This window comes from Pipra filicauda, unplaced genomic scaffold, assembly GCF_003945595.2.
Source record: "Pipra filicauda isolate LSUMZ 115617 unplaced genomic scaffold, ASM394559v2 scaffold143_size2779998_pilon, whole genome shotgun sequence".
Classification (NCBI taxonomy): domain Eukaryota; kingdom Metazoa; phylum Chordata; class Aves; order Passeriformes; family Pipridae; genus Pipra; species Pipra filicauda.
The window spans coordinates 165863-182198 of record NW_024103918.1 but is presented as its reverse complement, the minus strand read 5'-3'; the positions used below and the strand labels follow the sequence as shown (position 1 = coordinate 182198).

Sequence of the window (16336 nt, the reverse complement as noted above, 5' to 3'; positions counted from 1 at the left end):
ACTAAAGGAGTCCCTCTTCCTCAACAATGCAGGCAAAGAAAAATGCTTTTGCTCTTATTTTTTGCACACATAGGCCTGAAGAGGGGGCTGGAGGGAGCCAACAACAACTAATGCACGTTCACACACTGTGTAACACTCTCTTGGTTGGTGCTTTGTTGTCTCAGGAAACACCTGAGCTCCACACCCAGCTCAGTCCCAGATCAAGTCAGGGTTAAGGCACAACTCTCTCGTGTCAGTTCAGTGACTACTCAGAGAAACAGCACTGCTAACCACAGCTCAGGTTATGCCCTGGGAATATGGCAAACCCTCCTGACACAACTGACCTCAATTGTGCCAGTTATCTTCCGGGAGACAGTGCATACATCCTCAGCAACAAACCAACACCCTGGACGTTCCCTGTTGTTCACATCTGCCTGGCGGAGTCCCAGCTCACACTCCATCCTCCTGGGAGAGTGCTGGCATCAGCCTGGTACCCCCTGTGCTCCATATGCCTGCCCACACACCCAGGGACCTGCTGTAGACATCCCCCCTCCTCTGCACATCTTCTCTGGCCCATGCCCTCAGCCTCAGTGGGGTGCAGATGGAAGGAGGCACAAAGGAAAAGCCATCATCCACGCGCTATGGAGACAGCCCCTCTGGGCAAAGCACGTCAGCAAGCCAGCACACGGAAGCTTCCGTGGCTGCTGCCAACTCCCTGCCTGCTCCAGAGCCAAGTCAAAGCCCAAGGTCTCAGGGATATGCACGCCTCAGCCTGGCAACTCTCCCGTGCCCCAAATTAGCAGGCATGGAGGCCGTTTGAAGCCACTCCAGCCTTTAGATGTAGGGACACGCAGCCCCTCAGCGGTAACCGGTCCTGGGGATGCATCCAGCTGGGACGCCCATCCTGCCATCCACGATTCGTGCTCGCGCTCCTCACGGCCGGCATCCGTGCCCATGTGTTCACCTGGCAGCCTTCCCACCCACGGGGGCTCAGCTGCCAGGCAATGATGCATTTAGAGAGGGAGGCCTGAGTAGGACTGCAAATACTGTTCCTTCAGCCTGCCTCCTCCTCCAGCACATGGAAAAGAACGGGGCGTCTCTCACCTGATGACTGCCGAGCTTTCTCAGCCTGTCCTCTCCTCAAAGCAGTCACAAAGTAAAGGCACAAGAGGGAATATACTCCTACCAACTTCAACAGACACTAAGGAAAACCAAAGCAGTTAAACTTTAGAAATCTCTTGCAAATCTAGGCTAGCAGGAGAGGAGATGAACTGGTCATGAGCAAAGGGTGGTAGGGGCAAACCCACGGATTAACATTTATCACTGAGGCACGTGGAATTAGCTCGCACTCACACCAGGACGTATATGCAACAGACATTTCCCAGTTGGGTTTCACTTGGGACGCTTCCATGGAACAGCACATACATAAATGCAAACATCGTGCAAAGAGGAGGTGAGGGCAGGCTCCTCAAGGGAGGGGGACAAGAACGCTCAGTCCTAACACCATCAGGAGACACAAGTGGTTTCCAGAGCTGTAGAGATGGTTTTTTTTTTTCTTTTTCGGCCTTTTTTTTTATTTTACTTCTTAAATCTTTCTGACATCACAGGAGCTTTTAGTAACATAAAGCACCCCCGCTGCTAGAGACCCTGCTGTGTGTAATAGCATGCCTACAGAAGGAGATGAGGGGGATGCTGCTGGCAGGGGACAATACAGCAGAGAATGTGAGTGCACGTCTCAAACCACAAGCTTCGTGTAAGCCTACAAATGTGTTATCGAGAGATGGACAGAAAATCCAGGCTTATTTCTCACTGAAGAGCAACCGTGACACTGACTTGGAGAGCACACACACACTGCCTTTGACCCCAACCTCGTCTTTTGTGGGATTTTACCCAAGTGTCCTGATCTTCGGTGTTGCTGCTGCAAAGGGACAAGAAGCACCACCATCAAGGAAAAAGCAGAAAGCTTTTGCCTAGGCATACTGCAACTGAGAGTATTCCCAAGCCTCAGCATTTTGCAGCTGTTTCTCAGAATCAGACCATACTCTTCATTTAAAATAAATAACTTCTTGTATATTTATTTAGTTGTGATCATGTAACAGGTAAAATTGCCAGGGATAGCAAGTAGGAGGCAATCAAAAAAACCCCTCACACTTAAAGCTACAATTCATTCTGTCTTTCCCCATTTATTCAGAATTACTCCATCACCGACAGCCCTGCACAGGAAATTCTTGGATAAAGAAAAGGCGGTACCTATCTCCTACAAAGATCAGACTTGCTGTTATTGAGGGGGTTTTGTGCAATTTAAAAAAAAAAAAAATTAGATTTTCTTAAAATCCCCATGCATGGGCCAGGAAGTTGAGCAAGGGTGGTGTGAATCAGAGGAAACACAGGTGCCCTTGGGACAACACCCAGAAACCAACTTTCTGTGCAGAAAGTGCCTCTGAAATCACAACTTCTGTGCAGTGGGAAGTGCGAAAGTCATCTACGAGGGCAAGAGGAGAAAAAGACACGTCCTTACCCATGTGTTCCTTCTTGATCCTACTTCTCCACTTGTAGCCCCTGAAACACCCGTAGTGGATACTTGGCCATACACCAGATCTCTTCTTACTTTATTCTCATCCAACTTACTTTATTCTCATCCAGGTAGCAGGAAAGGGATGCGTTTTGAGTAACAGTTGTCCAACAATACAGTTGTCCAGGCAATAAAGAGGGGTCTGCTCCCCCAACCACTCAATCACTGCTTGAAATAAAACACTCAAAAAAGGGCTTATGCTACGCTGAGGCACCCTTCCAAAATACGTGCACAAAGTAATAAATTCTTATAATTTGTGAGGCTTTTTTGAGAGCAATTTCTGGCCTTAATCAAGTATGCGACAGTAGCTCCCCCAAACAGAAACCAGGCAGTCCCTTCACATTCCCTAGACAGGTTTTTCTGTGCACACATTGTCTTTTATAGCAAGTCTTCAGTCTCTGCTACATGCACTGTTAAGCATCCTATGTTTTAAGTGCAAAAAGACAATAAGAACTGGATTAGGTACCATCTGATGAAATTCAGTAGCTTACATTAAGCAGATCAGCCTGTGCAGACCCAACAGTCCCTTTTTAACACTGCTATTGATAGATGTAGTGCTTTTCCCACACTAAGCTAGTTTTTTGACATAGTATTACCCAGGTCAGAAGATCAAAGCCTCCTCAGATTAAAAAAGAATAAATACATAAACCGTGGCTTTCTGTTCAGCAAAACACTTGCTTAGAGGCAAACCTGCCACAAACAAGTCTGTAACATCCACTTAGTACCAAAAAAATCTCATCACTGAGGATGATTCATTATATATGGTAATGGGAGTAAGATAAGTAAAATCTGAGCAAACAGCTCCCCATTATCCCCCTGATGTGCGCCTGGGAAAAACCCCCAAATTTTCCTGACACTAGAATTCCTCCTCTCAATTCAAGCCTTTGAATCCAAGTTATACAAGAAGTATTTTTAAGTGTTTACACCTATGAAAACCAACAGAAGTTGTGTTTGTGTGCTAGAGTAAGAAACTAAATTACAGTAAGCAATGCCATCAACATAGTAGGTCTGAACCTTGCCTGTACTTCATTAAACCTTAAATTTAAAATTAAGCTCCAGAAGATAAACTGAAGTAGCCCATCACAGAATCTCAAGAGAGACAAGTGTGGCAGGAAAAGCTGGTATTGGAATGGTAGCACAGGCAAGAGTTTGGATTAATTGTAATGTGAAACTGAACCTAAACTGTACACTGCTGGGGGAATGGATAGTCCTACCCTCCTGTCTGCTCTACTGCTTCAGATCAAGCAAACATGCCAAGTCCAATTATTTGGCTAATTGACCAAAAACAGTGGTACAGGAAGTACGTGTGTGAAACACACTGGTTTTAGTCATATAAAAAAGTGGATTCAAATCATTAAATGGTCACAAAATCCCATGAAAGTCAGAGGGCAGGAAGGCGTGTCCTGAGACAGTAACCCCAAATTACAAAATGCATCCCAAAAATTCACCAGCATAAGAGACTATTAGTGAGACTTAAGGAGAAACAGTTACACTTGGCTCTCCTTCCTCATCATGGTGGCATTACCAACTTCAAGTAGGTGGTGCAACCTGTCATAGGGCAGGCATTAATGAATCTGGCCCCTGGATTAGGATCACCTAATAGCTACTGCCAGGTGGGATAAAGGGCTGAAGGAACATAGCTCAGACATGCATCACTTAAAATGTAGGTACACTAATATTAGTTACTTCATATTCAGCAAGTTATTTTTCTAAACAAAATCTGAAGTGCTGGGTTTAAGCTCCCTGTTACACAAGCTCTCAAGAACCACCAGTTGAATTTGATAAAGCCTCACAAGATTGATCTTGTGTCTGAAGTTATTTCCCACTACTTTAATTTCCCATTGCAATAATTTTTGGCTCTGGTAAGCAAGTTGGCTTTTTGTGTTGCTAATATAAGGGGCAACCAACTTAAAATAAGGTTTTGTATTTACTCTTGGGAAAACAGCAAGTAAATACAGCTGTTAACATATAAATCTAAAACAAAGACTTAAAAACCAGCTTATCATATACACATTGTAAAGGACTTCACAAAAATAATTCAGAAATTGAGCTGTGGACATATATGCCTTAAAGAGATGTTCAACTTTTGAATATGATTGTTACTGACAAGGAGCCACTTCACATCCATCCCTCCACCCAATACAGTTAAACTCCTCCACAGAATTATGTCCATATGACCATAACTTGTTTCTAGTATTCAAAATCTCAGCTCTAACTGAATTGCCCAAGAAACAGCAGAATTGGTATAGGGGAAAAAAAAGGAGGTAAACTATTTTAGAAACTGAAGTTTCTTGGCATCAATATAGACACAGAGAGCTAATCACCAACAGGATTCACGTGGCATCTTTAAGAGCACAATTCTCAAAAAGGTCATGTTTATCCCTAAACTGCAGGTGTATCACTGCATACTGAAATATTGTCATCTGCAAACATTCCTGATCACCTCATCTTTCATTAGGATTTCTTCTGCCTTGAACAATTTAACTGCACTGACAGCTAAACTGGGATATTCCTCTACCCAATTCTCTCTTTTTAAAGAACTCAGTATTTAATTTGGGTAGCAAAATCTCTATTTTTGACTTCCCAATATACCTAAGAGAGAAAAAAATTAAGTTCCTTATCAATACTTCAATTCCAGGTTATTAAACAGAAACAACAACAAAAAAATACCTTTTTATGTAAGTGCTTGCAGCACTGTTGACTGATAGGTGAAACAGAATTCTGAAGTACAGGACAAAACAAGTAGTGAATTATATTGAAATGCATTTATAGCAAGTTTAACAAGGTTGTTATCAAATAGCTGATTTAAGATGTCACTTCTGTCTAAGCCTCCATTGCTCACCTTTTCTATTTCTGTTGTTCGGGGTGCTCCAAGACAAGTCTTCCTTAATTTTTAGTTGATAGCTATGAAGTGCTTGGCATCAAAAGGATGTGATCACATTTCGTCTAGCATAAGTCTTCTCTGTGACAAGCTACTCCATTTAAATAGACTTTACTTTGCACAACCCTGGCAGACAGCATTCATTACTAAAGCTGAGCAAGTTATGAATAATGTGATTTATTCTGTAATTTTTGGCTCTGTGTTCAAGATACCAAAACAGATAATAATATCTCTATTAATCCTCTTTGGAAATCTTCAGACAAATTCACTCATGTGTTTAGAGCTCACTCAAAACCTCTTGAAAGAAGTTAGCAGCAAATAAGCTCTGCAGGAGTGTTAGCGTAGAGGTAAAATCTGTTCACCACCCACATATCTTCTGTGTAACTCATTTCATTATCTGCAAGGGCTATCAAGAAGTGCAGCACATAACTCATTTCCACACTGGTCAATCAGAATCCTTAAACAAGTTTCAGGGGAAAAACTGAAACCAAATTTTCACAGGACATGATTTCAGCAGTAAATTCCTCCACATGAACTTTCATCAGCAATTGGGAGGGGAATATAGAAAACCCAGTAAGTTTTAAATGTGTGATCCTGTCTAAGTACTGCTTCTGTGAAGAACTTTAACTATTAAAAATGGTACAGAAGTGTGTTTTTGTTTGGAGTGTACAAACTGAAGCGAATCACATGTGGACTAAGCTCTCAAAAATGCCAGAGGGTGTGACTGAAACAGAAAGGCAGTCAACCAAAAAATGAACACCTACAAACCAAGAAACAAAGTAGCAGAGTGCAAAAGGGTTAAAAAAAAAAAAAACAACAAAAAATACTCAAGAAAAATAAAAACTCAACCCCCAAAACACACCAGAAAAACCCAAAGCAATACACTCCACCACTTATACCATACTAAAAACCCATGAAAACCAAAAATGCTTCCAAATTCAGCACTAAGCAAGAAAGGAATCTAAATGGTAACAAATTGCTTTCTCTTAGCACTGTAGCTTAGCTAGAGAGCTCGGTTCAACTCCAGACTCTACCTGGTACTATACTCACCAAATTTGCTTTCATGTGGAGCAGACAGAAATTTTACACCCTTACAAAAAACCCTCAGTACTTCAGCCAAGGTAGCATCCCCAGTGTTTCCCAGATCTGCTCTAAGCATTTAGGCCATGCATTGAAGAGAAAAAGGGAAAGGAAGGCTGGGTATTTTTTAACCAGTATAACCCATGTTTAATATTTAAAAATCAAGACTAAAAGCAGGCATCATTTAATGTATTTTAATAGCAAACTTACAGGAACAGCACAGAAGACAGACAACATTAAAAACATGTACTTGCATGTAGGACAACTCAGTTAGAAAAGTATAGTGAATGGATGGAATCTACTGTATGATAAAAATGCTACAAACACCATTTAGTTGCCATTGATAAGAAATTTACTCGTTTAAAAAAATCCAAATGCTGGCATTGTCCAGAAAAATTTGACAGGTTTATTTATAATTCTTTTTTTTTTTATAAAGTTGTTTTGGTGAACAAGTTTCAACAATTCATTTTTCTTTTTTTGACCGCATTTTGATAGTTTTATGTCCCCTTGTTTATATTAAAAATCCACACACAAATGAAAATGGAAAGAAAACTTGCCAATACCCAATTCTGTCCCCTATTTTTCCACTTGCAACCATATACTTAAGGTACCTTTTAACCCCATGGAAAAAATATCTAACGTTCATTACTACCAATAACAGGAAGAAGATTTTGCTTCGAGAATGACAAACCCATCTTAGTGAAGTTTAGGCACGCTCTCCACGTATGCGGCGTGCTAGCTGGATATCTTTTGGCATGATTGTGACACGTTTGGCATGGATAGCACACAGGTTGGTATCTTCAAACAGGCCAACCAAGTAGGCTTCACTTGCCTCCTAGTGTGGAAGAAAAGAGTTAAGAACACTTTGACTCTCTGAGCACCAGGAAAAAAAAAACAAAAACAAAAACAAAACGTAATTAAGAATTAAAAGTACAATGTAACATGGCATGAAGTTTAGGTTTCTCTCTTTATTACTCACAAACATCAAAAGTTTTAGATTTTCAAAAATTAAAAGCCTCCATTTTCTTATAAACCATCAAATACACTACGTCAAAGTAGTATATTGCTGCCATTTGGTAAAGACATCCTCCAGAACACAACTGAGCCAATATTCTTATGGGACTCTCACAAGATAAGGAAGGGGTTATCTTATCAAAAGGTTAGTTTGTTTAGGAAATTCTCTTTTCAAAGGCTGGGTTACACTATTTGAGTGACCTGTTTGCTGCCTCTACCAGAGTAAGAGTTACTGAGCATCAGGTGCCGGGGAAAAGAAGAGCAGATATGCCTTCAAACCACACAGTTTGGGCACAGAGTTCTGGCCAAAGGATACTGAAGAGGTGGCTTAATTCAAAAGTCAAAAATTAGCAGAAAAAATGAACTGAGAATTACTGGAAATAAAAGAACAACTCCTTTAGCTCAGGAACTCCTTGAACCACCAAAAACAGGATTGCAGTCAGAGAAGTACCATTAGACACTTATCCTATTTCTATACTTTCTTCCTGCCTTCCTGTCTATTTGGGGACACAGCAGAGGCCCCCACTATCTCAGGAGGTTTTCACCTCCCAACTGTGAGACTCAGAGGGGCAGCGCCTGGGAGCGCAAGAAGCTCTATCCTGGGAAAACCACAACTCTGGCCATCGTGTTTTCCCTGTTACTGAACAACTGTAGACAGGATTCCAAGTCAGACAGATGCTCAGTTGGACCTAATTATTCTGACTCACGTTAAGTTAGCTGCTGTTAAGCCCAGCACAGCAATGTTTACACATTTTTGGGTTGACACAGAATCAATCTCCTAGGAAGCATCTTAGCATGCCAGTATCAGACCAGGACACAGCAAACAGCTGTGAGAAGACAGGAATGTTGGGGGTCACTTATGGAAAGGAGGCTGAGGTCACCCTTTCTAGAATACCTGCAAGAGCAGGTTGTGTGAACCACTTCATTACCAAGAACTGCAAAAATCAACTTACTAGGTTCAAAGACCCTGTTTAAAAACATAGGATTATCTAATATGAAGAGAGAAAAATATTTACTATAGCAGATGCTGACTGTAGCATTACTAAGTCATTTCAAATGCAGTAGCCCTAACAAAGTTTTGCTAAATCACTACATGAAAAGTTAAGACACTTCACCAAAAAGCCATGCTGGCACAAGTAACATGGTACCCAAGGGGTTAAAAGTTTTTGGGTTTGTTTTTTGGAGGTTTTTTTTGCAAATATGCAAGCAGGAAGCACTAGGAATAATATGTGACAAAGTCCTATACCAACAACTCCTTAGAGCAAAAGCAGGAATGTTTAAACCTGCCTTCTGAAAATGTATTAACTACAAATTTTAATAAGCAGTTGTAGACAAAAAGGCACATCGGAAAACCTCAGGATTTAAAAACTGCCACACAGAATAACTAAAAGCAAAAGCAGCAACTCTGCAAATGCACACAGCCTCCTTTTGAAGCTAAGCATGTGCTCAAGTTTATAGGATCTCATGGCATATGTCTTGGCCCTTTATCAAGTGGAAGTCATTAACTAGAAAGAGACCATTTTGCCTGTATGTCAGACAGTCTACAATTACAGATGGGTTCTGGAACAATCTTTCAACAGCTAAAAGAACAGTAAAGACCTATCTTTAATCAGGAGTGTCTTTTTATCATGAGAGGGAAATATTCCCATGATAAGAACTGAGTCTTGCGGGGGGCCCTAACTTTGATTGAGGAATTTGGGGCCAGAAAGAGCAATTAATATTTCACTCTCTGTACACTCTGAATAAGTTATATAACTAATATATTAAAAAAATGTGTTTAGTATCAACTACATCATACAAAAGCACCTGTTTCCCTAACTGTGTTTAGATGTGGCTCACCGAGCTGCTTTTCTTTAAAGAGCATTTGAGGACACCAAGGGCTCCATTAGGACACACCAGAATGAGCTTTACACGCCGCTTTCCTCTCAGACTGCAGAGCTTTCAAAGGCAAAGCCTCTAGCAAAGCTCAAGGATGGAGGAAGCACGTTTTTCTTAAGTGTCTTAATAAGATGCGCTGTTCTAACTGCTTGAGAGGTGGGGGCTATTTAAAAATAAACCAAGACAGCCCCCCCAAAAAACACATTTACAGCCTTCGTAAGGAGCTGCTGCTGACCTGTCACTGCATTATTTCAGCCTATGGTATCCATAGGAATCACCAGGTCCACTCCAAGCAAGCAAGGCAAGGCTGAGGTGTGCAAACCCCCCCCCACCCCGGATCAGCCCCGCCCCAGGAGGGGCCCCGCCCACCACAGCAGCCCAGCAATCAGGCAGAGCCGAGACTAACCCTGGAAACAGCCTGGCCAATGGGGGTGGGAGGCGGAGCCCTCCTGCACCGCCAGCCCCCGGGTCCGGGGGGCTTTGGGGGATGCCTGGCCGTGATGGCACTTCCAGCACTGACTCCTGCCCTCTGAGCCACCCCCGGGCTGCCCACTGTGAGCCCCCTCGGCAAGACTCACCTGCAAAGCACCGATGGCAGCGCTCTGGAAGCGCAGATCTGTCTTGAAGTCCTGAGCAATTTCACGCACCAGACGCTGGAAGGGAAGTTTGCGGATCAAAAGTTCGGTGGACTTTTGATAGCGCCTGATTTCACGCAGAGCCACAGTACCCGGCCTTTTAAAATTAAATAATTAAAAAAAAATAAAATTATTAGTATTCAAACATATTCTGCATCACTTTAAAAATACAGGTTCACTATCCAGACTAAACTAAGCCTCATACACTTCGTTTTCCCTAGGAGAGTCCAAGCATTACAATACGAAACCAGTTCATTGGCGAGGGGCCACTGTCTTCTCACCATCAATCTCTGCCAGCCTCCACTGCCCTCAACAGGGATCCCCCAGGTCAGGCAGACTCATGAGGCCCTTGAGCCCTGATTTCCCCGAGAGGTGGACAGCACATGCTGGCTGACACCAACACAGCTCAGTGCAGACGTGGCAAACGGCAAAGCTGTCATGAGTTCAGCTGTACCACAGGTACCCTCACAGCAATCAGCCTGACAGCAAGCACAGTTTTAAGGGAAATCTGATTCTTCTTCCCTACTGTCAATATTCACAGAACTAACAAAAATTTACATTCTGTGTTATATTATCAGTACAAAGTACCCAGCATATTTCCTTGTGTTAAGTTTTGGTGTTAGAATGACAAATTTAGATTAACAGCATACTCTCACAGACACAAAGTCCATCTGTGAAATTAATACCACACTTATTTCTGTGAGAACTTTGTATTTTCCTGCTTCAGCTTAATTATCTTTTTCTCAGTGGATTAATTCTGCCTCACACCTACAGCAACAGACAGAATCACAGAATGGTTCAAGTAGAAAGGGACCACAGTGGGTCATCTGGCCCAACCTCCCTGCTTCAGCAGGGTTCCCCCAGAGCAGGTTTCTCAGGATTGTGTTCAGATGGCTTTTGAGTATCTCCAAGGAAGGAGACTCCACAACCTCTCTGGGGAAGCTGTTTCAGTGTTCAGTCACCTCCACAGTAAAGTCCTTCCTTATGTTCAGGTGGAAATTCCAGTGCATCAGTTTCTGCCCGTTGCCTCGTGTCCTATTACTTGGCACCACCAAGCAGAGCCTGACTCCATCCTCTTGACACCCTCCCTTCAGATAGTTTTACACATTGCTAAGACCCCCCCTCTCAGACTTTTAGATGAAGTCCGCTATTCCAAACCGACTTCTTCCCGATCCACGTTTTCCCCACGAAACACGTAAAACCCAACCCAAAGCCACCCTCCAAGCTGAAGCACGGCTGCCGCCATCCCACACCGAGCAAGGATCGGAGAACTTCACGTCCGGAGGGGGCTGCTTTGACAGCTCCGCCGGCGACTCCCGCCCGGCTGCTCAGGCGCCGCTTTTTGGGTCCCGGCGCGTCCGCGGGCCCGCGGCGCCCTCTCGCGGCCGCTCGCCCGCCCTGCAGGGCCCCCGCGCCCGGAGCCGGCCCCGCCGGGGGATCGCGGAACGCGCCCCTAACAATAAACTTGGCGGCCCCGCTGCGGCCTCTACATAATCACAGGTACGAAATTATAAAAATTTAAAAAAAAAAAACAACCAAAACAAAAACAAAAAGACAACAACGCCGAGTCGGGGTCGCCGCAGTGGCAGGGCGGGGGGAGTTGTCGATTTTGTAGGGACCGGCACTGGAACGGCCAGAAAGGGGCCGATGGTAAACGCCGGGTTTAGGTGCCGCTCTGGGAATTTCTGCTTATTTTTGCGGTAGGCGGGGACCCGCGCTTGTCATTTTTTTTTTCTGGTTATTTTGCCGGCATGCGGGCGGTCCCGGGGGAGCGGGCGCGGAGGGAGCGCGGTGGAGGCGGGGAGAAGCGACCCCCGCCCCGCCGGCCCCGCGGGGAGGAGGGGGGGGGTAAAGGAGAGATTTGGTGGGAGGTGTTCCCGGTACCGGCCCGCGGCCGCCTCTGCGCGGCGCTGCGTTACCTGTAGCGGTGCGGCTTCTTCACCCCGCCAGTGGAGGGCGCGCTCTTGCGGGCGGCTTTGGTGGCGAGCTGCTTGCGGGGCGCCTTCCCGCCGGTGGACTTGCGGGCGGTCTGCTTGGTACGGGCCATGCTCCTGCCGACGTCGCTGCCTTACACCTGCCGGGGGGAATGTGGGGAGAGGGGGGAGGCGGGGTGGGGGGTGGTCGCCCCGTTCAGCGTGCGCCCCCCGCGGCACCTGCCCCCGGGGCGGGCGGGAGCGCTGCCCCCCGTCCCGCGCAGCGCGACCCTGCCCGGCGAGCCCTGAGCGCCGAGCCCGCTGACAGACAAGCGAAAAAAAACCCACAACAACCCAACGCCAAAAAAAAAAAAAACCGCACCAGAAAAGGAAAAAAAAATTAGAAATTAAACGTCTGCCGATCGCGGAATATTAAAATACAGCTTTTTTGCCCACGAATTCAATACCGAGGCGGCGGCGGCTCGAAGACGAGCGAGCCGCGCGGCAGCAGACGCGGAGAGAGGCGGCTGTCGCCTCCCCCCCGCCGGCCGCCCGTCACCTGCCAAGTGTTTGCAAATACCGCCCGGCAAACATCGGGGGGCTGGCACGGACCCGCCGCTCCCACCCGCCGGAAAACCTCCTCCGAACCTGCGGAGCGGAGGAGAGCGGAGCGGCAGCCCCCGCCGGCCCTCCCCGGGCTGCCCGGCGCCGCCCGCCCGCGCTCCCCGACCCGCCGGCAACCGCAGGCAACCCGGCGTTTATCGTGCGAAAAGGAAAGGGGCCGGATAAAGTGGGAGAAAGCAACAAACTTTTTTTTCGGGGGGTTGTTTTCTGGGTGCCCGTCTTTCTCTTTCTGTGTAACTGCTTCCCCAAGAGCTGCCTCGCTCCCAAGCGCCTCTCACAGGCAAACTCAGCTCCCAGAGCCAGAACAAAATGGAAACAATCACGAAATGCAGCCCTAGTCCTTTTGCAAAGGAGGAAAAAATAAATTGCGAAAAATAACGCCAAAAATATCGCCAGGAACTCCAAACCATGCGGGTGCAGATGCAGGGGGAGGCAGCGGAAAAGTTTGCACTCGAAAACCAAAAAATTGCGTTGCGTTTGGGTCGTTCCTTCGGCGAATTTCTTTCCCTTTTTATTGTTTTTTATGCAATAGGAAAAAAAATATGGTCGGTGACCAGAGAAAAGAGACAAGATGGTGAAGCTGAGCAACAACTGTGGGGAGCAGGGGAAGGAAGGCAGGAGAGTTACCCTGGGCTGGCGAGCGGCTCCTCTTTGCGGCCGCTTCCCAGCCCCGATCCGGGGGATGTCGGGCTGAGGAGGCAGCTAAGGGGCTGGGGAGGCGGCTGGTGGGGGTCTGGAGCGGGGGCGAGGGGAGCAGAGGGGGGCAACGACCGCGCGAAGCGGGGCCGGGGGTGCCGGCGGAGGGAGCCGCTCCGGCTGCGCCGGGAAGGCGGCGCGGCGAGGGCGAACCGGCGCCGCCGCCGCCTCCCGAGCCCCCCAAAAGTTTGTGGGGAGGGTCGGCGGAGGGCGGCGGGTGGGTGTCGGGGCGCAGGGGGGGCGGCGGGCGCGGCGCCAGACTTACCCCGTCCGCTGGGCGAGCGCGGCTGCCGTGCGGGAGGGAGGGATGGAGGGCGGGCGAGCGGGCGGGCGCAGGAGGAGCCGGAGCTGCTGCGGCTGCTGCTGGCGGCGGCTCGGAGCACAATTGAAAGATGGCCGACCCGGGAGGGCCGGCCCCGCGCCCGGCTCCGCCCCCCGCGCGCGCGGCCCCGCCCCCTGCCCGCCCGCCCGCCAATGGCGCACAATGGAGGGAAGGCGCGGCCCCGCCCCCGGCCCCGCCCCCGCCCCGTGTGTACAAACACAAAAGGCACGCCGCGCGCGCTGGGGGATTCCCTGCGCCCCGCGCGCCCTTCCCGCGGGCCGGGAGCGCCCCGGGACACCCCGTCACGGCAGCCCGGACCCCCCCGGCTCCGCCAGCCCGGACCCCTACCAGCCGCACCCGCCGGGAGCCAGCTGGGCCTGGCTTTAACCCCACCAAAGTATGAGGGGACCCTGTCTTTCCCCTACTAGGTTTTGGGTGGATTTTTTGGGGAGGTTGGGTTCACTGGGCGGCCAACAGCACTAGGGAAGTGACTGTCCCCCTGTAGTCGGCACTGATGAGGCCACACCTCGAGCGCTGTGTCCAGTTCTGGGCTCTTCAATTCAGGAAAGATGTGGAGGTGCTGGAGCAAGTCCAGACAAAGGTGATGAAGGGGCTGGATACAAGTCTTACGAGGAGTGACTGAGGGGGCCAGGGTTGTTCCTGGGGGAGGAGGACGCTCAGGGGTGACATCACTTTCTACAACTGCCTGAAAGGGAGGTTGTAGCCAGGTGGGAGTCAGTCTCTCTTCCTGGCAACCAGCAACAGGACAAGAGGATGTAGCCTCAAGCTGCCCCAGAGGAGGTTTAGGTTGGACACTAAGAAGAATTTCTTCACAGAAAAGGTGATTAGGCATTGGAACAGGCTGCCCAGGGAAGTGGTGGAGTCACCATCTCTGGAAGTGTTTAAGGAAAGACTGGAGATGGCACTTATGTGCCATGGTCTGGTTGGCCTGGTGGTGTTCAGTCATAGGTTGGATTCGATGATCTGAGAGGTCTTTTCCAACCTAATTGATTCTATGATTGATTCTGTGATTTTTTTCTTTACATAGAAGCAATGCAAAAAATTTGTCCCTGTAAGCTGGCCCATCAGAGCCCACCTAGACAGGATCTGCCATGGAAGTGCCATGCTCCTTCTGCAAAACGAGAGCTGAGCATCAGGAGGAGACTGCTGGGCTTACTTCTGACTCAGAAATGCACTGAAGGCACAGTGGTTCACATTGAAAATCTGTTGTTGGGAAAGGAAGAGGAACCACATTCCCCACATTATGGCTGTCAAACTCTTTCAAATTTGAAATGCAGCTATTCGAAAAGCAACTGTAAGTTTAGCAGAGTCATTGCCGACAGATCCAAACCAGTTGTATCAGCTGCCATGTTGTTTAATGAGAAAATCTACTCTTACTTTATTTTCTGTTAGTGTCAGAATCTAAATGCCCTGTGGGAAAGTAACCTGCATTGTAATACAAATGAACAGTCACTTGCAATTTTCTTAACCACATTTCAACTACAGCGTCAGGTTCTCTACTCACACAAAGTGGTGCCACCATCTTGTCTGTCATTTAGGCATCAGAAGGAGCCATATTTGATTTGCAAACTCTTTATTATGGATGATGATGTAATACACTTCTGTGTGGAGACATCCAAGTTACCTCCAGCAGCAGAAGTGGTTTAGCCATGTGAGCAGAGAAATTCACTTGGGGCTAACCAAACCTGACAAGGAAGAGGGGGTTATCATGGGCAGAACACCCTGCTAAAATAGATATAGTCTGCTTTGGTACTCAGACAAATACAACGGGCTGCACTACACAGATGGGAGTAGATACACCAGACACACCTCTGACCCAACAGTGACTTTATGGGAGGTGACTGTCAGGAAAAAGAAACCACAAAGCATTTTCTTTATACTTACAGAAGTATTAGTGGAGTGATTTATCTGTTGATAGTATTTTATGAGAGATCAGCACCTTACTGGACAGCTGGAATGAGAACTCAGAACTGTACAGTATTACACGATGGAGTATTTGCCAATGCTCTGTAAACACTAAAAGCCAGGCACCGAAACAGGCATCAATTCCCAACATAACACACACGTCATATGATAAGCAGCTGGAAAAGTTAAAAGCCGGCAAGCGCTATAGTTCCCAGCTGCAAGAAGCTGCCCAGAGGTTAATAATCCATAGGTTTTCCCTGTCAGCTTTAGCTCTGCACGGAGGGGAGGAGGGAGAAATGGCGCTTCCACCGCTTCCCTGCTGCTCCCCGCGTCCTTCTCCCGCAGCGAGGAGCTGCTCCCTGGTGTCCCGGCGGCAGCGGGGCCGGGCAGGACCCAGCCCCGAGGTCACCAGCGGGGACCCGGGGCCCCCCCGTGCCGGGGCTGCTGCGAGTGGCACTGGACGTGGCCCCGCCGCCATTGGCGGGAGCGCCCTGGAATTCCATGACGCCAGGCAGGGCGGGGCGCGAGGCTGTCCCGGCCCCGAGCTGCCCCCTCCCACAGCGAGACACTGTTTTCCTCCGGGAAGGTGGGAGCCGATCGAGCCTTCCTGACTCCTCTTGGACCCCAGCGCCGCTCCCGCCCTGCGCTCTGGATGGTTTAAAGTGCGTACGAAATACCGCAGGCAGGACTACGGTGTACAGCCTGCCCACTGCACCGGAAAACCACGGAAAGCCCAGAGAAGGAAAAACTATTCCAATATTGCCAGGTTTTGCACCCTCGTTTCATCCTCGCTGATTAATGCCATTAAACCCGTGC

General features: G+C 47.8%; 1 protein-coding gene across 1 annotated transcript; it reads right to left on the bottom strand.

Moving 5' to 3' along the window:
• Nucleotides 1-6691: 6691 nt before the first annotated feature.
• LOC113983635 (histone H3.3A) lies at nucleotides 6692-13678 on the bottom strand. Its single transcript, XM_027712959.2, has 4 exons — nucleotides 13538-13678; nucleotides 11959-12113; nucleotides 9983-10136; nucleotides 6692-7347 (listed from the first exon to the last, which is right to left on the bottom strand). The coding sequence occupies exons 2-4, from the start codon at nucleotides 12084-12086 to the stop codon at nucleotides 7219-7221; spliced, it is 411 nt and encodes a 136-aa protein (XP_027568760.1). The 5' UTR covers nucleotides 12087-12113; nucleotides 13538-13678; the 3' UTR covers nucleotides 6692-7218.
• Nucleotides 13679-16336: the final 2658 nt, after the last annotated feature.

Bases quoted from the DNA above. Each gene is read 5' to 3' on its own strand.
- LOC113983635 (XM_027712959.2), bottom strand. From the start codon at position 12,086: ATGGCCCGTACCAAGCAGACCGCCCGCAAGTCCACCGGCGGGAAGGCG. The intron at 10,137-11,958 runs GTAACGCAGCGC...TAATTTTAAAAG, and splicing joins AAGAAGCCGCACCGCTACAG to GCCGGGTACTGTGGCTCTGC. The intron at 7,348-9,982 runs GTGAGTCTTGCC...CTTCCACACTAG, and splicing joins CTGCCATCGGTGCTTTGCAG to GAGGCAAGTGAAGCCTACTT.